This window comes from Aptenodytes forsteri, unplaced genomic scaffold (assembly GCF_000699145.1).
Source record: "Aptenodytes forsteri isolate BGI_AS27 unplaced genomic scaffold, ASM69914v1 Scaffold471, whole genome shotgun sequence".
NCBI classification, from domain to species: domain Eukaryota; kingdom Metazoa; phylum Chordata; class Aves; order Sphenisciformes; family Spheniscidae; genus Aptenodytes; species Aptenodytes forsteri.
The window spans coordinates 986,935-1,002,524 of record NW_008795862.1 but is presented as its reverse complement, the minus strand read 5'-3'; the positions used below and the strand labels follow the sequence as shown (position 1 = coordinate 1,002,524).

Here is a 15,590-nt window from a genome sequence, read left to right as displayed (position 1 = left end):
GAGTGAGGGAAATATCCTTACAAAAACGATGCTGAAGGTTGAGGTTGACTGAGGCTGCATTTTTCCATATATCATTTCATTTTATTGCTGCAAGGAGACAGTCTTTTTATTTGACTGTTATTTTATATAGACTTATTAGTGTTTTTGTTTTTAAAAATCTAGCAAATAAGATAATGGTTACGCATTCAGTAGCCACAGATTTCCCGCTATCAGTCTTTGAGTTATAATTGATGAGACAGGGTTCCTGGTGTGGTCAGATATTTTACCACCGTCTCCAACTTTGAGTAGCAGATAATAAAATAATAAGTAGAGGAAGAATGTTGGTTTTCTGTGTTTGAAAAGTGCTTCACTGTGCATTTCCTTATAGTATTTTTGCATGTGCTTAGATCGCAAGTTGCCTTTGCATGTTCTTATCCTGTATGGGTAGCAAAGCTGTTAGCTTATGAAAAAGCAGAGGTGAGGCTAGGAAAGGCCTTCAGAAGATGGAACAAATGAAGTGCCTGCAGATTTGGTGAATATGGAAGCTCCTCTTGTCTTGTTGCTGTTCTGGGTCTCAGATCCCCTGTAACCGAAGGCTAAGAGCTAACCCTACAACTGTTACGATTTTTGTTTTGTTTTTTTTCCACCCCCATTTTCAGGACTTGCAGTCGGTCCTCGGAGGTCCAAGTTATGAATATTCTGTTGTTTGATCTGTCGCTCTGACAGCCTTGCTGTTCCCGAGCAGTTTGGTGTGGCAGTCTGGCTACCAAATGGGGAACGACAGAGGAGAGACTGGAAGATATTTGATTCGATCTCAGAGTTCCTTAAATTTCTCACCTGTCATTTTGACAAGACAGGCATATACTTCATGTTGGCATTTAGTCATGGTCGGTGCTTTGGGTGACCATATCACTCTTAAATCTTTCACAGGTCTACTGGTATGTAGGAGTTCTGCGAATACCTGAATTGGGGCTTTGTGGTTCAGTTTTGGCTCACGTAAAGGAAACGAGGTTTCGTATCTCTCCTTAGTTGTGGTGTTTAAGTGTAGACATGTTCATTTTATTTTTTTTGTTTCTATAAAGTTTAATAATAATGGAATATGAAAGTGGGGGGGGGGAATGGAATATGGAAGGATATGTTCTGCAGAAATTAGGATAGGGAGAGACAGAGGTGGGGGGTGTAGGCATAATATCTCTAAGGAAATACATGTGTTTATGACCACAGTTAAATACTTCGAAAGAAATACGACTCTGTGTATATGGAAGGGGGGCAATACATGGAAATGGGTATCATTGACAGGGAAACACAAGCTTGCTATTTTTGTCCTGCTCTAACGGAATAGAGCAGGTAATTAATTGCAAAGGAAATTTCTTGCCCTTCTCTACCCGCAGTCTCCTTTGATCTCCTCCATTTTCCTCCCTCTCCCACCTCTCACACACACATGCACAATCCCTTTTGCAGTTCTATTGGAAGCATCTGCTGTATTAAGCAGGATCTTGCTGCTGGGTCTGAGGGAAGGGTATGGAAAAATACCCTGGCTGTTACGGGAACGTGAATGTGACACAACTGCAGCAGCTGAGGAAATATAACTGTATGGTCTGGAAGAAGCCCCAAAGGAAAGAGGCTTTGTAAATTATTCATGCTTGCTAGTGTGAAAGCAATAAAATTAAATTAAAATTGAAATATAAACGTACATCATGTTAGATTTGTGTAAAGAAAGGAACTTGGCTACTGTGGGCTTCTGGTGTTGCAGTACGCTGGAGATTGCAGCCCACAGTGTCATTTCTCTGAATAGCAGTCTGAATAGCATCCAGATAGCTCAGCATGTGGATTCTCGATAATCTGTGTATACTTTACATTTTTGTGCGACACTCAAGCTGATGGTGGTTGGAGACCATACTTGAGACCTTTAGATCCATCTGACTCAGGATTTGCTCCGCTTGACTTGAAGGAATTGACATCTGTGTGCTGCAGCGTGTTTGTTCCAGGTTAGGATCAGAAAGTGGACTGTTCCCCTTTTAAGCCATTTTTCATACTTTGTAAAGGCAAAGGAGGTCAATCTCCGTAGCTCATTGATGATATGTGCTGTGGGGTGCTCTTCTGTATTCCTCTTCATAGCAGCGCGCAGGTGCTTTTAAAATTTCTTTAGGAGAAGTGATTGAAAGTCTGCTCAATACAAATCCCTTAAGCCAGTATTGATGGAGGTGCCGGTGAGAAGCTTCTGCCTGGCCAGGAATTTGAAGCGTGGGTACCACCTGTGTTCCTGCCGTTCTTTGGCCAAATTGCATTTCCAGCCTTTCTGTCCCACACTATTTTTCATTAAATGAATTGAGTTTTCCTGAAAATGCCTGTCCATAAATATTCCTTCCCACTCAGCACACTCAGGTTATTACTGCTCTCCCAGTCAGAGCAGAAGGTAGCCAGCGGTCTTTGCAAAATGAAAGACAGGAGCTGGGAGGGAAGTGGGATAGCCGAGAACTGTACGGAAAGACTCTTTTCTCTCTCTCTCTTAACTATGGCCGTAAATCTTTTAATAACGGTAGTGAAAAATGAAAGAAGAAAGGGGAGAAGCAGTAATTTCATGCATTTCTGCTAAGAGAAAGGATAGAATAGTTTTGAAAAGGTGTGGAGGGAGGGTGAAAAACAAGTCCTGCAAAGTGACTGTGATTACCTCATCCTCAATTTGAAGTTGAAAAGCAATTTAGTGCGAGTGCATACCAAGCAATGCTTTGCACCGTAAAGCAGAACTAAAAAGGGGGCTCAACTTTTCACACACAACAGCAAAGCTGTAGTTGCAGCCCCCATGAGGCAAGTGGGTATTGGTGTGTTGCTGTGTCCTTTTCAATCCCTTACCTTCTTTTGAGTTAAAAGTTGATAAAGACTACATGCTCATTCAGTCTGTATCTGTGTCCTGGGTGAGAATCCCCTTGCTAGGCTAGGTCTGTTAATTCTGTGCTTCATCAGAGCAAATGGATATCCAAGTAAAAATGCCGGTAAGTAGTCTTTGCGTAGGCATGTACAATGGCAAGGGTGTAATTCCAGAGGTTAATTTTAATAAGCATATGCTAGTTTAAATGAATAATGCGCATTTTTTTTGGCTTAGGCATATGTGGTTTAGACGCAGAGTGTAGTTATTGTTGTAGCCTTTTTCATTTCTCTACAGTCTTGTGAAGGACTTAAGTGCAACATCATGATGTATAATTATGAAGTTTAACTGCCTTGTTCACTAGGTTAGTCTTTTGTTCCTTTAAGGCTTTTTTCAGTTATGAAGTGATATTAATAATCTCTTTTCAGCCTGAGAAACTCAACAAGAGACTGGCTAATGGGGGGAACGTAGGCTTGAGATCAGACTCAGACCTGGTCTGCATCGGCCAAAGTTATTACTGTCTAATGACTGTAAGACAGTAGATGAGTAGTATATTGGGTATCAATTACCAGAAAGTTTTAGCTTGGTTGGTGGGCTTAGAGGGAGAAGAAAATTCTTGGGAACAGAGTCTTCAACTACCCTCAGAGAGCGTGGCAGCTTGTGCTGTCTCTGGTTTTGCCAAGGGCAGGTAGAGTCAATGCTTTCCATTAAGCTGAAATACCCACGTATGTGTCAATGCGATTGCTAGCATTGACCCACTCTAGTAACCCCCCATAGACCTTGCAGACAAAATGGGTAGAGTGTTAGTTTGCCTCCGGAGAAAGGCAAACTCAGCTGACAAGAAAAGCAAACGTTCCTCTGATCTGATGTGGTGTTGGTGTCTGGATCTCTCTTGCAGTGTACTTGCCGCAAAGACATGGTGAAGATTTCCATGGATGTCTTTGTGAGGGTTCTGCAACCAGAACGTTACGATTTATGGAAACAAGGAAAAGACATTGCTGTCCTGGACCATATGAAACCCACAGCTCTGACTAGCCCAGAACTAGATGCCTGGAATGAGACGAAGGCAGAGTTGAAGGCTAAATTGCTTCGCAGGTAAAGAGGAAAAAAAAAGAAAAAAGTTTTGCCTGAGCACTGTGTTTGATTTTAATTGCTAAGATTTTAAACACTATAATTCTTATTTTGGGATAGTTCGAACTCTTCTTTTTTCCTTTGTTTTTTATTTTTTTTTAACCACTTCTTCTTGTAATTTTTCTTGGGTAATGTGCTCCCTCATTGTTCTGTTTCCTTTAAATGTTACAAAAGCACATGTTTTCTGAAAGTAGGACGCTGTGTGCCCCCTCACATCTCATCTCTTATCCTGGAAGACAAAAAATCTATAGTAAACATTTATAGCTTCACTTATCAGAAAGCAGGAGGGAAAAAAACCTATCAGTTGCAAAAGGGATTTTATGCATGCCTTTCTGTGCTTCCTTTGATCTCTGTATTAATTTTCTACAAGTTTGTGGGTTTTGTGTGTTACAGCATGCTTGACTTGAAAATTTGGCATGCTAACCTTTTACTGTTGGCATCTTGCTTTATAGGATAGGAGATGAGGAAGAGGACAACAAACACCGGTATGTGACTTCCCTCATCAACTTAAATGACTTCATTCTTTTTCCTGTCAAGTTTCTTAAAATAGTAACTCTGAAAGTGTTTTCCTTTTTCAGTTAGGTTTTTTCATGTCTGCTTCCTTGAAAGGGCACAGAAAATCCTTGGGCATCAAGGTTTCTCAGACTTCATCTTGGTTTTGTGTAGTTTTCTGAGATCTCCTCTTGCGTCATTAGAGAAGCTCAGCTATCTCATGCCTGTTTTGGTTTTCCATTCTTGAGTGTGCAGTTAATCTACTGAATTAGTAGTGATGTGTAATGATAACTGGTTGTGGATAAAGCTAACTGGTCACCAAAGCAGATAGCTAATAAAAAGCTGCTGCTGTCCCAGAAAGTGGACTTGAACTAGTTCAAGTGTTTTAGACATGGGCTGCTGATGGGAGAACTTTCCTTCCTCATCAAGCTTGCTTGAAGAATGAGACTCTATATTATAGGAAATCGAATTATCATAGGGCTTTAATGTACTCAGATGTAAAGCGTGTGCCCTTCCATATGCTCCCTTACCCTTCTTTTTTACATCATTCTCATTCCTGCTCTGCCTGTTACTCAAAGTGCTTGCAGTGTAGCGCACAAAGCTTCTTTCTGCTCTCATCTAGTATTTGTCAGATTTCTGGTGTGAGTGTTGGCAGTATCTGGAAATTGTACCGCTTCATCCAGATCTAATACTCTGCTTGTAATTTCAGTTCCAATATCACTTCTTTGAAATCCAGGAAAAAAGCTTTAAATAGACTTTAGGTTTCTGGGGCCATCTTTGATAGGGACTTTGAGTAACAGTTTAAAAACTATTGACCTAATAATTTGATGATAGCTGATTGATTTAGGCATTCTAGCAAAGAAAAAGATAACATACTAGTAAGAGTGTCTCTCTCTCTAGCACTGGTCTTTATTGTCTTCTAGGAGCTTGCAGTCACCTGGTGTTGCTTTGGACTGGTGGTCCTGTGTCTTGCCTTTTCTACGTGAAATGATTAGTCCGTTATTTTACAAATGCTGAAATGGGATAGTGTGTTCCCCATTAAATCCATGCTCCAAAAGACATAATAAATAGCGTATTTTGGCAGATAACTGACCTCTGCACTGTTGCTCCACTCCAGAGGTTATATTCCTAAAATGTTTTCAGCTATTCCTTCTAGAGTGAGCTTCAGGAAAAGCAGTGTAGTCTGAGGGTCAGAAGTTGCGGTTTATGCTCTATGGGCAATGACTGTCTGAACTCCAGTGGGTCCCTGGATCTTTTTCTTCCACATCTGGAAATTGGGAATCTCTTTACTGCCTGTGGCTATTAAGGGTTACTTAGGTATTTGTAATGTTTGCATACTGTAAGGTACTATATGAACACCAAGGGTTATTTTCCCTCTTTGAGCCTATTGCTTAGAAGAGAAGCCTCTCTCTTAACCTGAGCTATTGCAAAAGAACCAGGTACTTTTTTTTCCCCTTATCTATTCATTATTTCCTAGATTATTTCAGTATTATCCTGAAGCAGTTTTGAAGCTGTTGAATACTGCTTAGCAGTAGTCTCTCTCCTATGCTTATGTCTTGGTAAGACATAGTTTTACTTGAGGACTGACTTTTCTCAGCAGGATAGACTTTACTGGAAGAATGGGATTCACCTCTGCCCAAACCTCTTCACAGTTGTATCTACTTAATTTAAGTCACTTTGTGGTCTGTTCTTCAAAGAGTACAAACGCTGCTTTTTTTGCCAGCTCTCTTGGAAAATGTAGCTTTTAAACTCTGCAGGGAGATGTGTTATTTCTTCTCTAAGGTCATTCATACTTAGTTACCTTGAAAAACTCAACTTTGTTTACTTTATGGCTTCAGTGAGAGACTGTTTTAGTCTAGTGCACAAAAAGCCCATTTCTGGTATGTGAATTATGTCAGACACAGAACATCTTCACTTCTGGAAATGTACAGCCTTCAGCCTGTAGTTCTGGAAGCACAGTTTCTTTAAATGAGGTGCTTTCTGTGTCTCTTCATTTTTCTACAACTTCAGAGTAAGAAGGGCACTGCAAAAAGATCTTTTTTTATCTACTGTGAGTATAAAGCGTTGTGATTTAATTGTTGCCTGGCATTTCTACACCACGAGAATAAAACACACACTTCACTAAAAATAGCTTGTAACACTTGATCCTACTCCAGTGCTTTCTTCACCAACTATGGAAAGTTCCAGCTGCAACGGAAAAGTCTTACAGGTTTATCTCCTCCTCCCACCTTGCTTTTCCCCCACAGAGAAGGTGGTGTGTACTTACAATATGGGTGAAGAGAAAAGTTGATCCTTCTGGGTTCAGCTGTGTGTTCCTGCTAATGAATGTCTTGCAGGTGCGAAGTTAACATCTATACTTGGAGGACTACCATATGGTTAGAGTCTAGCAATTATAAATTACTGTGGCTATAGATCAACTTTCTTTTCTATTAATCATTCATCTCGTGTTGAATTTTTTTCTTCCTCCTTTGTTGGTTACATCGTTAAGGGCTCTTAACTTCATTGTACTCCAAATCTAATTAGCAGCTGAGTTTCTGGGCTCTGAGGATGGGAAGCTGAATTTCAGCTTTTCTGGAGTTTTGGGCCGATGAATGCAGTGTGATTGCGTTTCACAGGTTGTTACATGGTGGTAGATGCAAGGGCCTGGAACAGGGAGGCCATATGGAAGATGCTGCTTTCAAAAATAATCTCTACATGCTAAAATTGGTGTAAAAATTGCAGGTCTCTGAATCAGTCTCTTTTTCAAAAGACAGCTCGTTAGACTTAAACCCAACATTCAAGCAGCTATTTGATAGAGCCTGTTAAAAAAAAAAAAAAAAAATTGTACTGGGTCTGGCTGGGATGGAGTTAACTTTCTTCATAGCAGCCCACGGGGCTGTGTTTGGCATTTGTGGCTACAACAGTGCTGATAAGGCACCGATGTTTTGGCTATTGCTGAATGGTGCTTGCACAGTGTCAAGGCTTTTATCTTTTTCCCGCTCTGCCCCCTGCCCAGTGACTAGGCTGGGGGTGGGCGAGAGATTGGGAGGGGACACGCTGGGACAGCTGACCCGAAGTGGCCAAAGGGATACTCCATATCGTGTAACGTCACGCTGAGCAATAAAAACTGGGGTAGAGAAAGAAGAAGGGGGGGTTGGCTTCCAAGGCGGCCGTTGTTTGGAGGCTGGCTGGGCATTCGTTTGCCTGTGGGAGATGGTGAGTGGATTTCCTTTGCTTATTTCTTTCTATTTTTATTCTTTCCTCTTTCCTTCACCTATTAAACTGTCTTTGTCTTGACCTACAAGTTCTTTGGCTCTTGTTCTTCCTGTTTTCCCTCCCCGTCCCACTGGGGAGGTGGGGAGTGAGCGAGTGGCTGTGTGGGTGCTTGGCTCCTAATACGTTTCCTAACCAAAGTACGTTATCCTGACTTCTGAATTTGCATTTGTCTTTGCATTTGTCTTTGCATTGTGGCTACTCTAATCTCTTTCTCTTAGTGGCATTGACTCTTTAGAAAGAACAGCATTGCTGTTGGCTTGTTAGTATTAGTCTGATCATACTAATATGCACTTTTTTTAGTTAGATTTCTTCATAAGCCTTGGACCCTGTGAATTATACTACTGAAAAATCATAGACTGCCTATTGATTATGCTATAAGCATTCATTATACTGTGTTTTTAGAATCTGGCAGTGCTGGGTAATGTTTCAGAGCTGGAAGATGTTGCTTTGCAGACTTCCAGCAGTTTGCCAAAGGGAAGCATATACAGAATGAAACGATGGAATGGAGGCAGAGGATGAAAAGAAGAGTTATAACAAGTTTTCATCTATATTTTGAAATACAAGCAAAATAGATTTAAAAGACAATTAAAAGAATTTTCACTGCAGCTCATGAGCTTACATTAGTAATGGTGGGAAAAAGCTCTCAAGAAACCCGGACAATTAATGGCTGCTGTGAATGGATCTTAAATGTTGTGTTATGCAAGGTTCATCTGTTTCCTTTCAGATATCTGTTTTGCCCTGTAGCTATTGTTAGCTACCTTGTGTTTTCCCTCCAAAGAAGATTCTTTTGTTTTGTATTCAGCTTTTTAAGTCAGTGATCGTTTTATATATTGAAGGCTGTTCTTTTATGTCAAATCACACTTCTGTACTTCTAGGTCTCACAGAAAAAGAAGTCAGCCCAGAAGACATAAAACGGAGGATCAGAAGTCTCTTGGGGATGTCATGGCTATTGAAACTGCCTTGGAAGATGTGAAAGTAAAAGAGGAGCTGAAAAGAGGGCCAGATCTAGAGGAAGAGGAGAGAAGCAAAGTGATTGAGGGAGGAGAAGGTGAGGGCCCTGCTCACTGATGGCAGATCACTTCAGTGAAGAACTGGGGCAAGCTATCTCTCTAAAACACATTTGTAAATCACTTGTCTGCTGCTGTTTATTTCTGTTGAAATATCAGCGGAGTCTTTCCCAATATTAAATCTATGCTCACTGAAATACACCATCATTTACAGCAGCAATTGATTTTTCCCTCTCTTTAAGGATTCGTTCCAAATAGCTTTCTTGGCAGGGCTTGAAACTTCTGCCAAAACTATTACAGGTTTGTAAAAATATATATTAAGGGAAGAATATTTTTAAATATTTCATAGAGAAACAAATAAATGTATTTTGTGTACTACTCTGAAAAGGAATGATTTGTGCACTCCCTTGTGCGATTAATCTTTTCCCCTTTCCCTCCCTTCCTCCCCATTTCTTACAGAGACTGTGAATAAAGTCAGCCTTAGGTTGTGTGGGATCCACAGCTGCTGTGTGAATGCAAGTTGCAGGTTTGGTTTTCTTCAAGACTAGCTGTAGGAGGGAAGCTTTTCAGCTTTCTTTGCATGGCTGAAGTTAATACCAGTCCATGACAACACCCAGTCCTTTATGATTTCTTCTGCATAAAAGCAGGTTCCAAACTGTTCAGGAGAAGGCAAAGAGGAATAGGAGCTGATAAAACAACAGAGCTGTTTTCCACAAAGCTGTGGCTAAATTTATGTGCAACCTGTGATATGTCACTTAACCTTTCTCTGCTCATTGACGCATCTGTACAGTGGCCATAATCTTTTTTTAATACTATGGTCCTCCTGTAAGAAACAGTGTCTGTAAAATTCTTTGAAGCTGTTTGTTGGAATACACCATGACTTAAGGCAAAATATAACTGAAGGCCTGCTGCAAAAATAGAGAATGTCTTGGTTTGTGTTTTTTGTGGGACATATTCCTAATACATATGGTTAGTCCAAAGGCCTGACCTCAGCCATCTTGCTGGAGGCTTTTTTTGTGATACTTTTTTTTTTTCTTGGCTGCGTAGGAAAGGTTGCAATTCTTGCTGGGAGTAAGCTGCTTTTTTTTCCCCCTAATGTGCGTGGTTAAGGAGTTGATATGTCTATGATGCGCTCTCGAGCATTTCATAAACACTAGTGAATTCATTTTCATATATTGTATATATCCATTATTTGTTTAGCATTTGGAGAAAACTGATGCTGCAAACTGTTTAGAGAACCTTGATAATGATCTTAAAGGAAATCTGTGGAAGCTCTGGGAAAAGAATTGAGGTCTTTGTTCAGTTGCAGAGTTTCTTAGCTAGACAGTGTATTTTCTCTTTTCATGGGAAGTAAGGAGTTTGAAAATCATTGTTGTACGGAGCAGGAGTAGCACAGTGCAGATAGTTAATTCCCATTGCTCTAAGCTTGAAAGTGTCAGCAGTGTGTTAAATTGTATGCTCTTAGCTCTTGTACAAGTTTAACAGTTGATGCTTGTAATAAATGGCCCGAAAATGCTGATATCCCTTTGGAGACGAGATAAGTGACAAGGACAGATCCGAGATCCTTAGAATGGCAGAGGAATAATAAAGACTCTGTTCTGGCCGAATAGGTTCCAAATCATACACTTAGACTGCATGTTAAAAGCTCTTTAACTGTTAGCAGAGGAGGAAAAAACTTATTTTCAGCACCATTGCAGAAAGCGTCACTAGAACTAGACTATTTGCTTTGCAGTTTCTTAGGGGTCTAGTGCTCAATGTGGCTGTTAGCAAATATACAGGTTTCTTAATGCAGTATAGCGATTAAATACCACTGAATTCTCTGGTTTTCTACATCCTACTGTCTGCATTACCTCTCACAAGTGTCTTACAGTTTCATCTTTGAAAAGAAAATAGCATCTGTTTGGATGGCCTTGCTTATGGCAATTTAGCTTCCTCCCCCACCTTCACTTTTTCTTTTCCTCTGGTTTTAATTTGGCTTGATTTCCTGCTTACACCAGAAATGGTGACCTTGAGAAGGAGGAAGAATGAGATTTCAGAGTAATCACTGGTACTTTCAAAGTAGGTCTTATGCTTCATGTTGGTTATTTGGACTAGCCGAGTATTAATAACTTGAGGTTTTCAGGATTTCTGACCCAGATACCTTAAGGTGTTTTCTTTTGGTTTTTATGACTCAGCTTTATATTCATAATTTATTATGTTGCTATTAATGCGTTTAGAATTCTTAGCAGGTTGTCTTGGGACTTGAAATGAAAAAGGAGAGTCTTTAAGCTCTGCTCTTCTCTGGGTGTGCTAAGCAGCATAAATACATCCTGTGAGTCAGCAGGTGTTATCTCCGATGCTGTGCCTGTTAGGAGTCCTGCAGACTTGGGCTACAAATCATGCATCTTGCAGGAGGATTTTTTTTTTTTTTTTTTTTTTTTTTTTTTTTTTTTTTTTTTTTTTTTTTTTTTTTTTTTTTTTTTTTTTTTTTTTTTTTTTTTTTTTTTTTTTTTTTTTTTTTTTAATAATGTGAGAAGAAGCAATGAGATGCCTAACTGTGAAATAGTTGTGTGGTATTTTCTACCACATTTCATTAAATGGCATTCCCACATATCCTCTTGAGTGTTGCAGTTGTAAACTAAGTATGTAATTACATGAAGTAATACTGTGATCAAGATGCCAGTAAACCAGAACTGAAAACTTTTCTGCTGTTAGCTGTAGCAAATGAATAGCAAATTGGTGCATAACTGATTTTTAGATGACCATTTGCTACGTGAGGATTTTACTTTGGGCAAGATCTCAAGAATTGGCCATTAGCCAGGTGGCTCGTCTCTCGCTGATTTTCCTCCAGTGTTGCTTAAGCTGGCAATGTAAAGTCATTAAGAGATGAGACTGTTTAATGTGATGGAAGGATTATCATGAAACAATGTCATAGCACAAGAGTTTGTCCTGGAGACATTCTGGACTTTTCTAGCATCATGTAGAGAAAATAGAGCCTTTTCAGAAATCTGCTAGCAGTCGCTGTGGCCACCTACATATTTGTAGTATGTGCCGTGTGAAGTTCTGATAACAACCGAGCAGACACAACCCCTAGAAGCAAGTAGGTGTTTTCCTACCACTTTTGCTTTCTGCTCTTGTATCAGTCATGTTCGCATATTTTGTTAGCATAGGTGATGTACAGGATATAAACACCGAGCGTGTAGGGATTGCTTTAAGGTAATACTCTCTTCCTAGAAGTAAGTAATGCTGTTTAGGTGAAAACGTGAACTCGGTGTTTAGGAGGAACTTCAGGATATAGTCTTTGTGATTACTTCATCTACCGCACAGTTTCCCACGTGGATTGAAGAAAAACCCTTGAGTGCAACTATTACACAAACACAGACATCTTGAAGGATGCAGTGCCCTATTAGAGGGATGTACTGGCAGAATTCTCCTGCTTTCTCCCGTGTTTAGTTTCATCTTATCTCTGTGCTTGTGCTTCTGCTAGATTAATAAGTCTAATTTACAGTTGCTTTTTGAGCTGTTGATGGTACAAATTATTTAACTAAAGTTGTGGCTAAATTACTGATGCTGAAGTCCATTTCTAATTGTCTTGGCCCAATACCAGGAGATACTGCTCTAGGAGATGAAGTCCATACTCTTGTAGCAGCTTTTTATTGCCCAAAGCTATGCTGTATGGTCCTGTGTAAGTGGTTTGATTTTCCCACCAACACCCCTTCCCCTCAAAGGTATTTTATACCTGCAACTTCAGTGAACTCAGTATAGTATTTCAAATTATCTCTAGACAAGCAAGTCTTCCCACCATGAAAACCCATTGTTGTGCTGCTGTTTTCCGTGTGTACTAGCTCTGCTACTTGTGCCTTTCTTCTTCAGTGGAAGGACAGCTGATAGACATTCCTCTGTTAACCTGACATATTGACTTGCATATAAAGATCCCTTTCTTTTCCAGAAGTATTCAGGATAGCCAGATAGGGCCTTTGAATTTTACCTCACTTTCTCCTGGCTTCTGATTTTATAGATTCACTTGCAAACTAGTTTGTTCATCTTAATGCAAAAACTTTAAACAAAGTTCTACATGCCAGCTGCTGTCAAATTACCCATTTAGAAGTCAATAAAGCTGGTGAATGGCATTTGTTTTGTTGTTGGGTAGGGAATTCTCCGAGTGTATAGAGAGTAAATACGATCTGGCTTTGTGCAACTGGGGAAAAATCCATTTTGCCTTTCATTCAATATGTTTGTTTCTCGAAGGAAATTCAATATTCCTTTCTCTGTGATAGAACAAACCAGTTTATCTGAGGGACTGCCTACACAAGTACAACAATAACTATTTGGGCTGGACTTGTTACCATTTTTATAAATTAGTGTAAATAAAGTTATCAGACCAGACTTCTGGGAAATGTTGAGGTTGAGGTATCCCCTAGAAGATTTCAGCAGGAATTTTAGCGCTTTATCTTATTGTGGGATTATTCACCTTGTCTTTTCAAACCCTTCCTCCTGCAGATACCTTGTTATTGTGTGATGGTTTATCTGACTTTCTGTTTATGAGGTTTGGCTGGTCAGCTTTCATTTAGTCCTTAATGAAGGAGTCTGAGTAGGTTGGGATTGGTGAAGCGTCATTATTAGGGTGAATAGTCTTTCTCTGTCTTTTCGTTATCAGCCCTCCTCCCCATCCTGTTAGTGGGAAAATGACCTTTTGCAGCAGTCATCTAGTCATAGCATCTGCAGGTGGAAAACAACCTCTTACGAAATAAATTGAGCACTGGCATCTGTCTGTGGAGCATCTATTATTTACTTTCCTTTGAGTGAACGGATAACTTCGTTCATGAAGTGGGGGAAGAGTTGGGCAAAGGGAACATATATCATTTTAGATGGAATAAGGCAAGATGTGAAGGCATCTCCTGTCCTAACCTAGAGATGCTTGCTGAATGGCCAGTAGGAGGAATTTTAATTACTGCTGTAAAATTGGACTGTGTGGATCCTTTAACAGAGTTAAATTGGGAAGATAGGTGGGGAAGACTTTTATGGGTTGTTACTGCCTCTGGTAAAAATAGTGAGATGTCTAGCTGTTCAAGACGTGTTTTTGTTGTCACAGCCATGTTAAGAGACCTGCAACACCATGACGAATGACAGTAAGCTAGGAGAAACAAGGACAAATGGAGCAAGTGTTAGGAGAGGATGTCTCAGTAACCAGTGCTGGCATGGTGTCTGTAATAGACTTAGTTCAATGCTGTACTTGATTTATGCTTTAAAGGCATCTTTTTAAAAGCCCTTACAGTAGAAATCTTTTGGTAATAATGATTGAGGTATCTTCGTTCAATTCTTCATTTCCTAGGGCTGTTGAATGCACGGACACACAGTAATACTCAGACAAGAGCTATGCTTGCGAATAGAGGGAGCAGTAAATGGGGGTGATCCAGAGGTTAGGACAAACTAGTGATATACAGCGGTGGTCTCCAAACTTCTTTGATTGTGCCCCCTTATCAGCAAAAAAAATTTGAGCACACGTCCCAATATATGTATATTTATTTATAAAATCTATACATGTTTTACTGTGCTAAAATATTACGTACATTATAAAACATACACAAAACCAGAAATTTTAAAAGGGTGAAATAAAGATAAAATACTATTTTAAAGATGTATTTTATTAATGGTACAAAAATATTTTCTTCCTGCACCCCCTGGATGGTTTTGCACACCCCACTTTGGAGACTTACTGATACAGAAAACTTGAAATACAGAGTCAAGGCTAATGTAATATATTACATGTTTTTTGGCACACTGTCCAGTTTCTTAGAGGTTTAGATATTTTCCCTCCAGGCAGCATTCGTTTTGGCAGATTTTCTGTTCCAGTCAAGAATTAAATAGTCCATAGAAATGACACAAGTCACTTTCTAAAGTGGGCTTCTCTAAGTCAGTGGGGAAGTACAGCTGAATATGTCTACAGCTTTCAGTCTGCCTGTTTGAAAGGAAGAATAATACCATAATGTAATATGGTAGCCCAGCATTGGAGCTTTTTGATAAAAGGAGAAAAATATTAAATGCCCAGAGATCTTGGCATATGAAGCTAAATGTTGCCTATTATCTTGAAACAGGTGACTGCAAAGTAAAGGCCCGTCCTCCAAAAGTAAAAGGTGAGAGGAAGAAGAAGCATCTTTTCCATCAACCCCAGCACCATCTGCAAGCACCTCAGCCTCCTCTGCAGCAGCAGCAGCCACCGCTGCCACCACCACCTGCACCGCAGCAGCAGCTGGCAGGGGATGAGGTGCCAGCAGCACGGCCACCAGTACCCCCAGCAGTACCCACATCGTCCACAGCAGGAAAGAGCTCGCCCCCAGCTCCCCTGAACATTATCCAGCCCTCGGAGGCACCAGTTGAGGAAGATGACTTTAAGCCTCGGCCGATCATTCCCATGCTTTATGTGGTTCCACGGACCAAAAAGGTGGTGTTTGACAAGGAGCGCATGTCCTGCCAGCAGGCGTTTGAGCAGTTTGCCACGCAAAAGAGTCCAGGTTGGCGGGAACAGACGGTCCCTATGGAAATCCCTGTGAAGGAGGAGGAGAATGCAGAAGCAGAAAATACAGAGGTCACTACAGAGGTCAGTGATTTACAGGTATGCATGACCAAGGAGGTGACTATAAGATTTGCTAGTTGTAAGCAACAAGTTGAGGACTAAACTTGGAATGAGAGGAGTCCTGAATTGTGCCTGAGCCTCCAGTGGAATAGTGCCATGTTGGAGAGCCACAGAGTGCTTTTACAGGAAGAGATTGATCATTTTCTCACAGTTCAGTCCATCATTGCATTGATGCTAGCTGATTAATCAAACTTGTTATTGTCTTCAAAAGATAAAATAGAGAATCTCTTTTCCTGCTACTAATAGT

At 40.3% G+C, this 15,590-nt stretch overlaps 1 protein-coding gene across 2 annotated transcripts in view; it reads left to right on the top strand.

The window, feature by feature from the left end:
* KDM4B (lysine demethylase 4B) overlaps window positions 1-15,590 on the top strand; it is an 81,144-nt gene that overhangs the window by 41,303 nt on the left and 24,251 nt on the right. The window contains exons 8-11 of one of the 2 annotated variants that reach the window (XM_009284048.2): window positions 3,744-3,940; window positions 4,429-4,461; window positions 8,599-8,771; window positions 14,805-15,307. In XM_009284048.2, coding sequence (XP_009282323.1) covers window positions 3,744-3,940; window positions 4,429-4,461; window positions 8,599-8,771; window positions 14,805-15,307 — 906 coding nt within the window. Of the gene's footprint in view, window positions 1-3,743; window positions 3,941-4,428; window positions 4,462-8,598; window positions 8,772-14,804; window positions 15,323-15,590 lie in introns of both variants that reach the window. The other variant, XM_009284047.2, reaches the window with a different exon arrangement.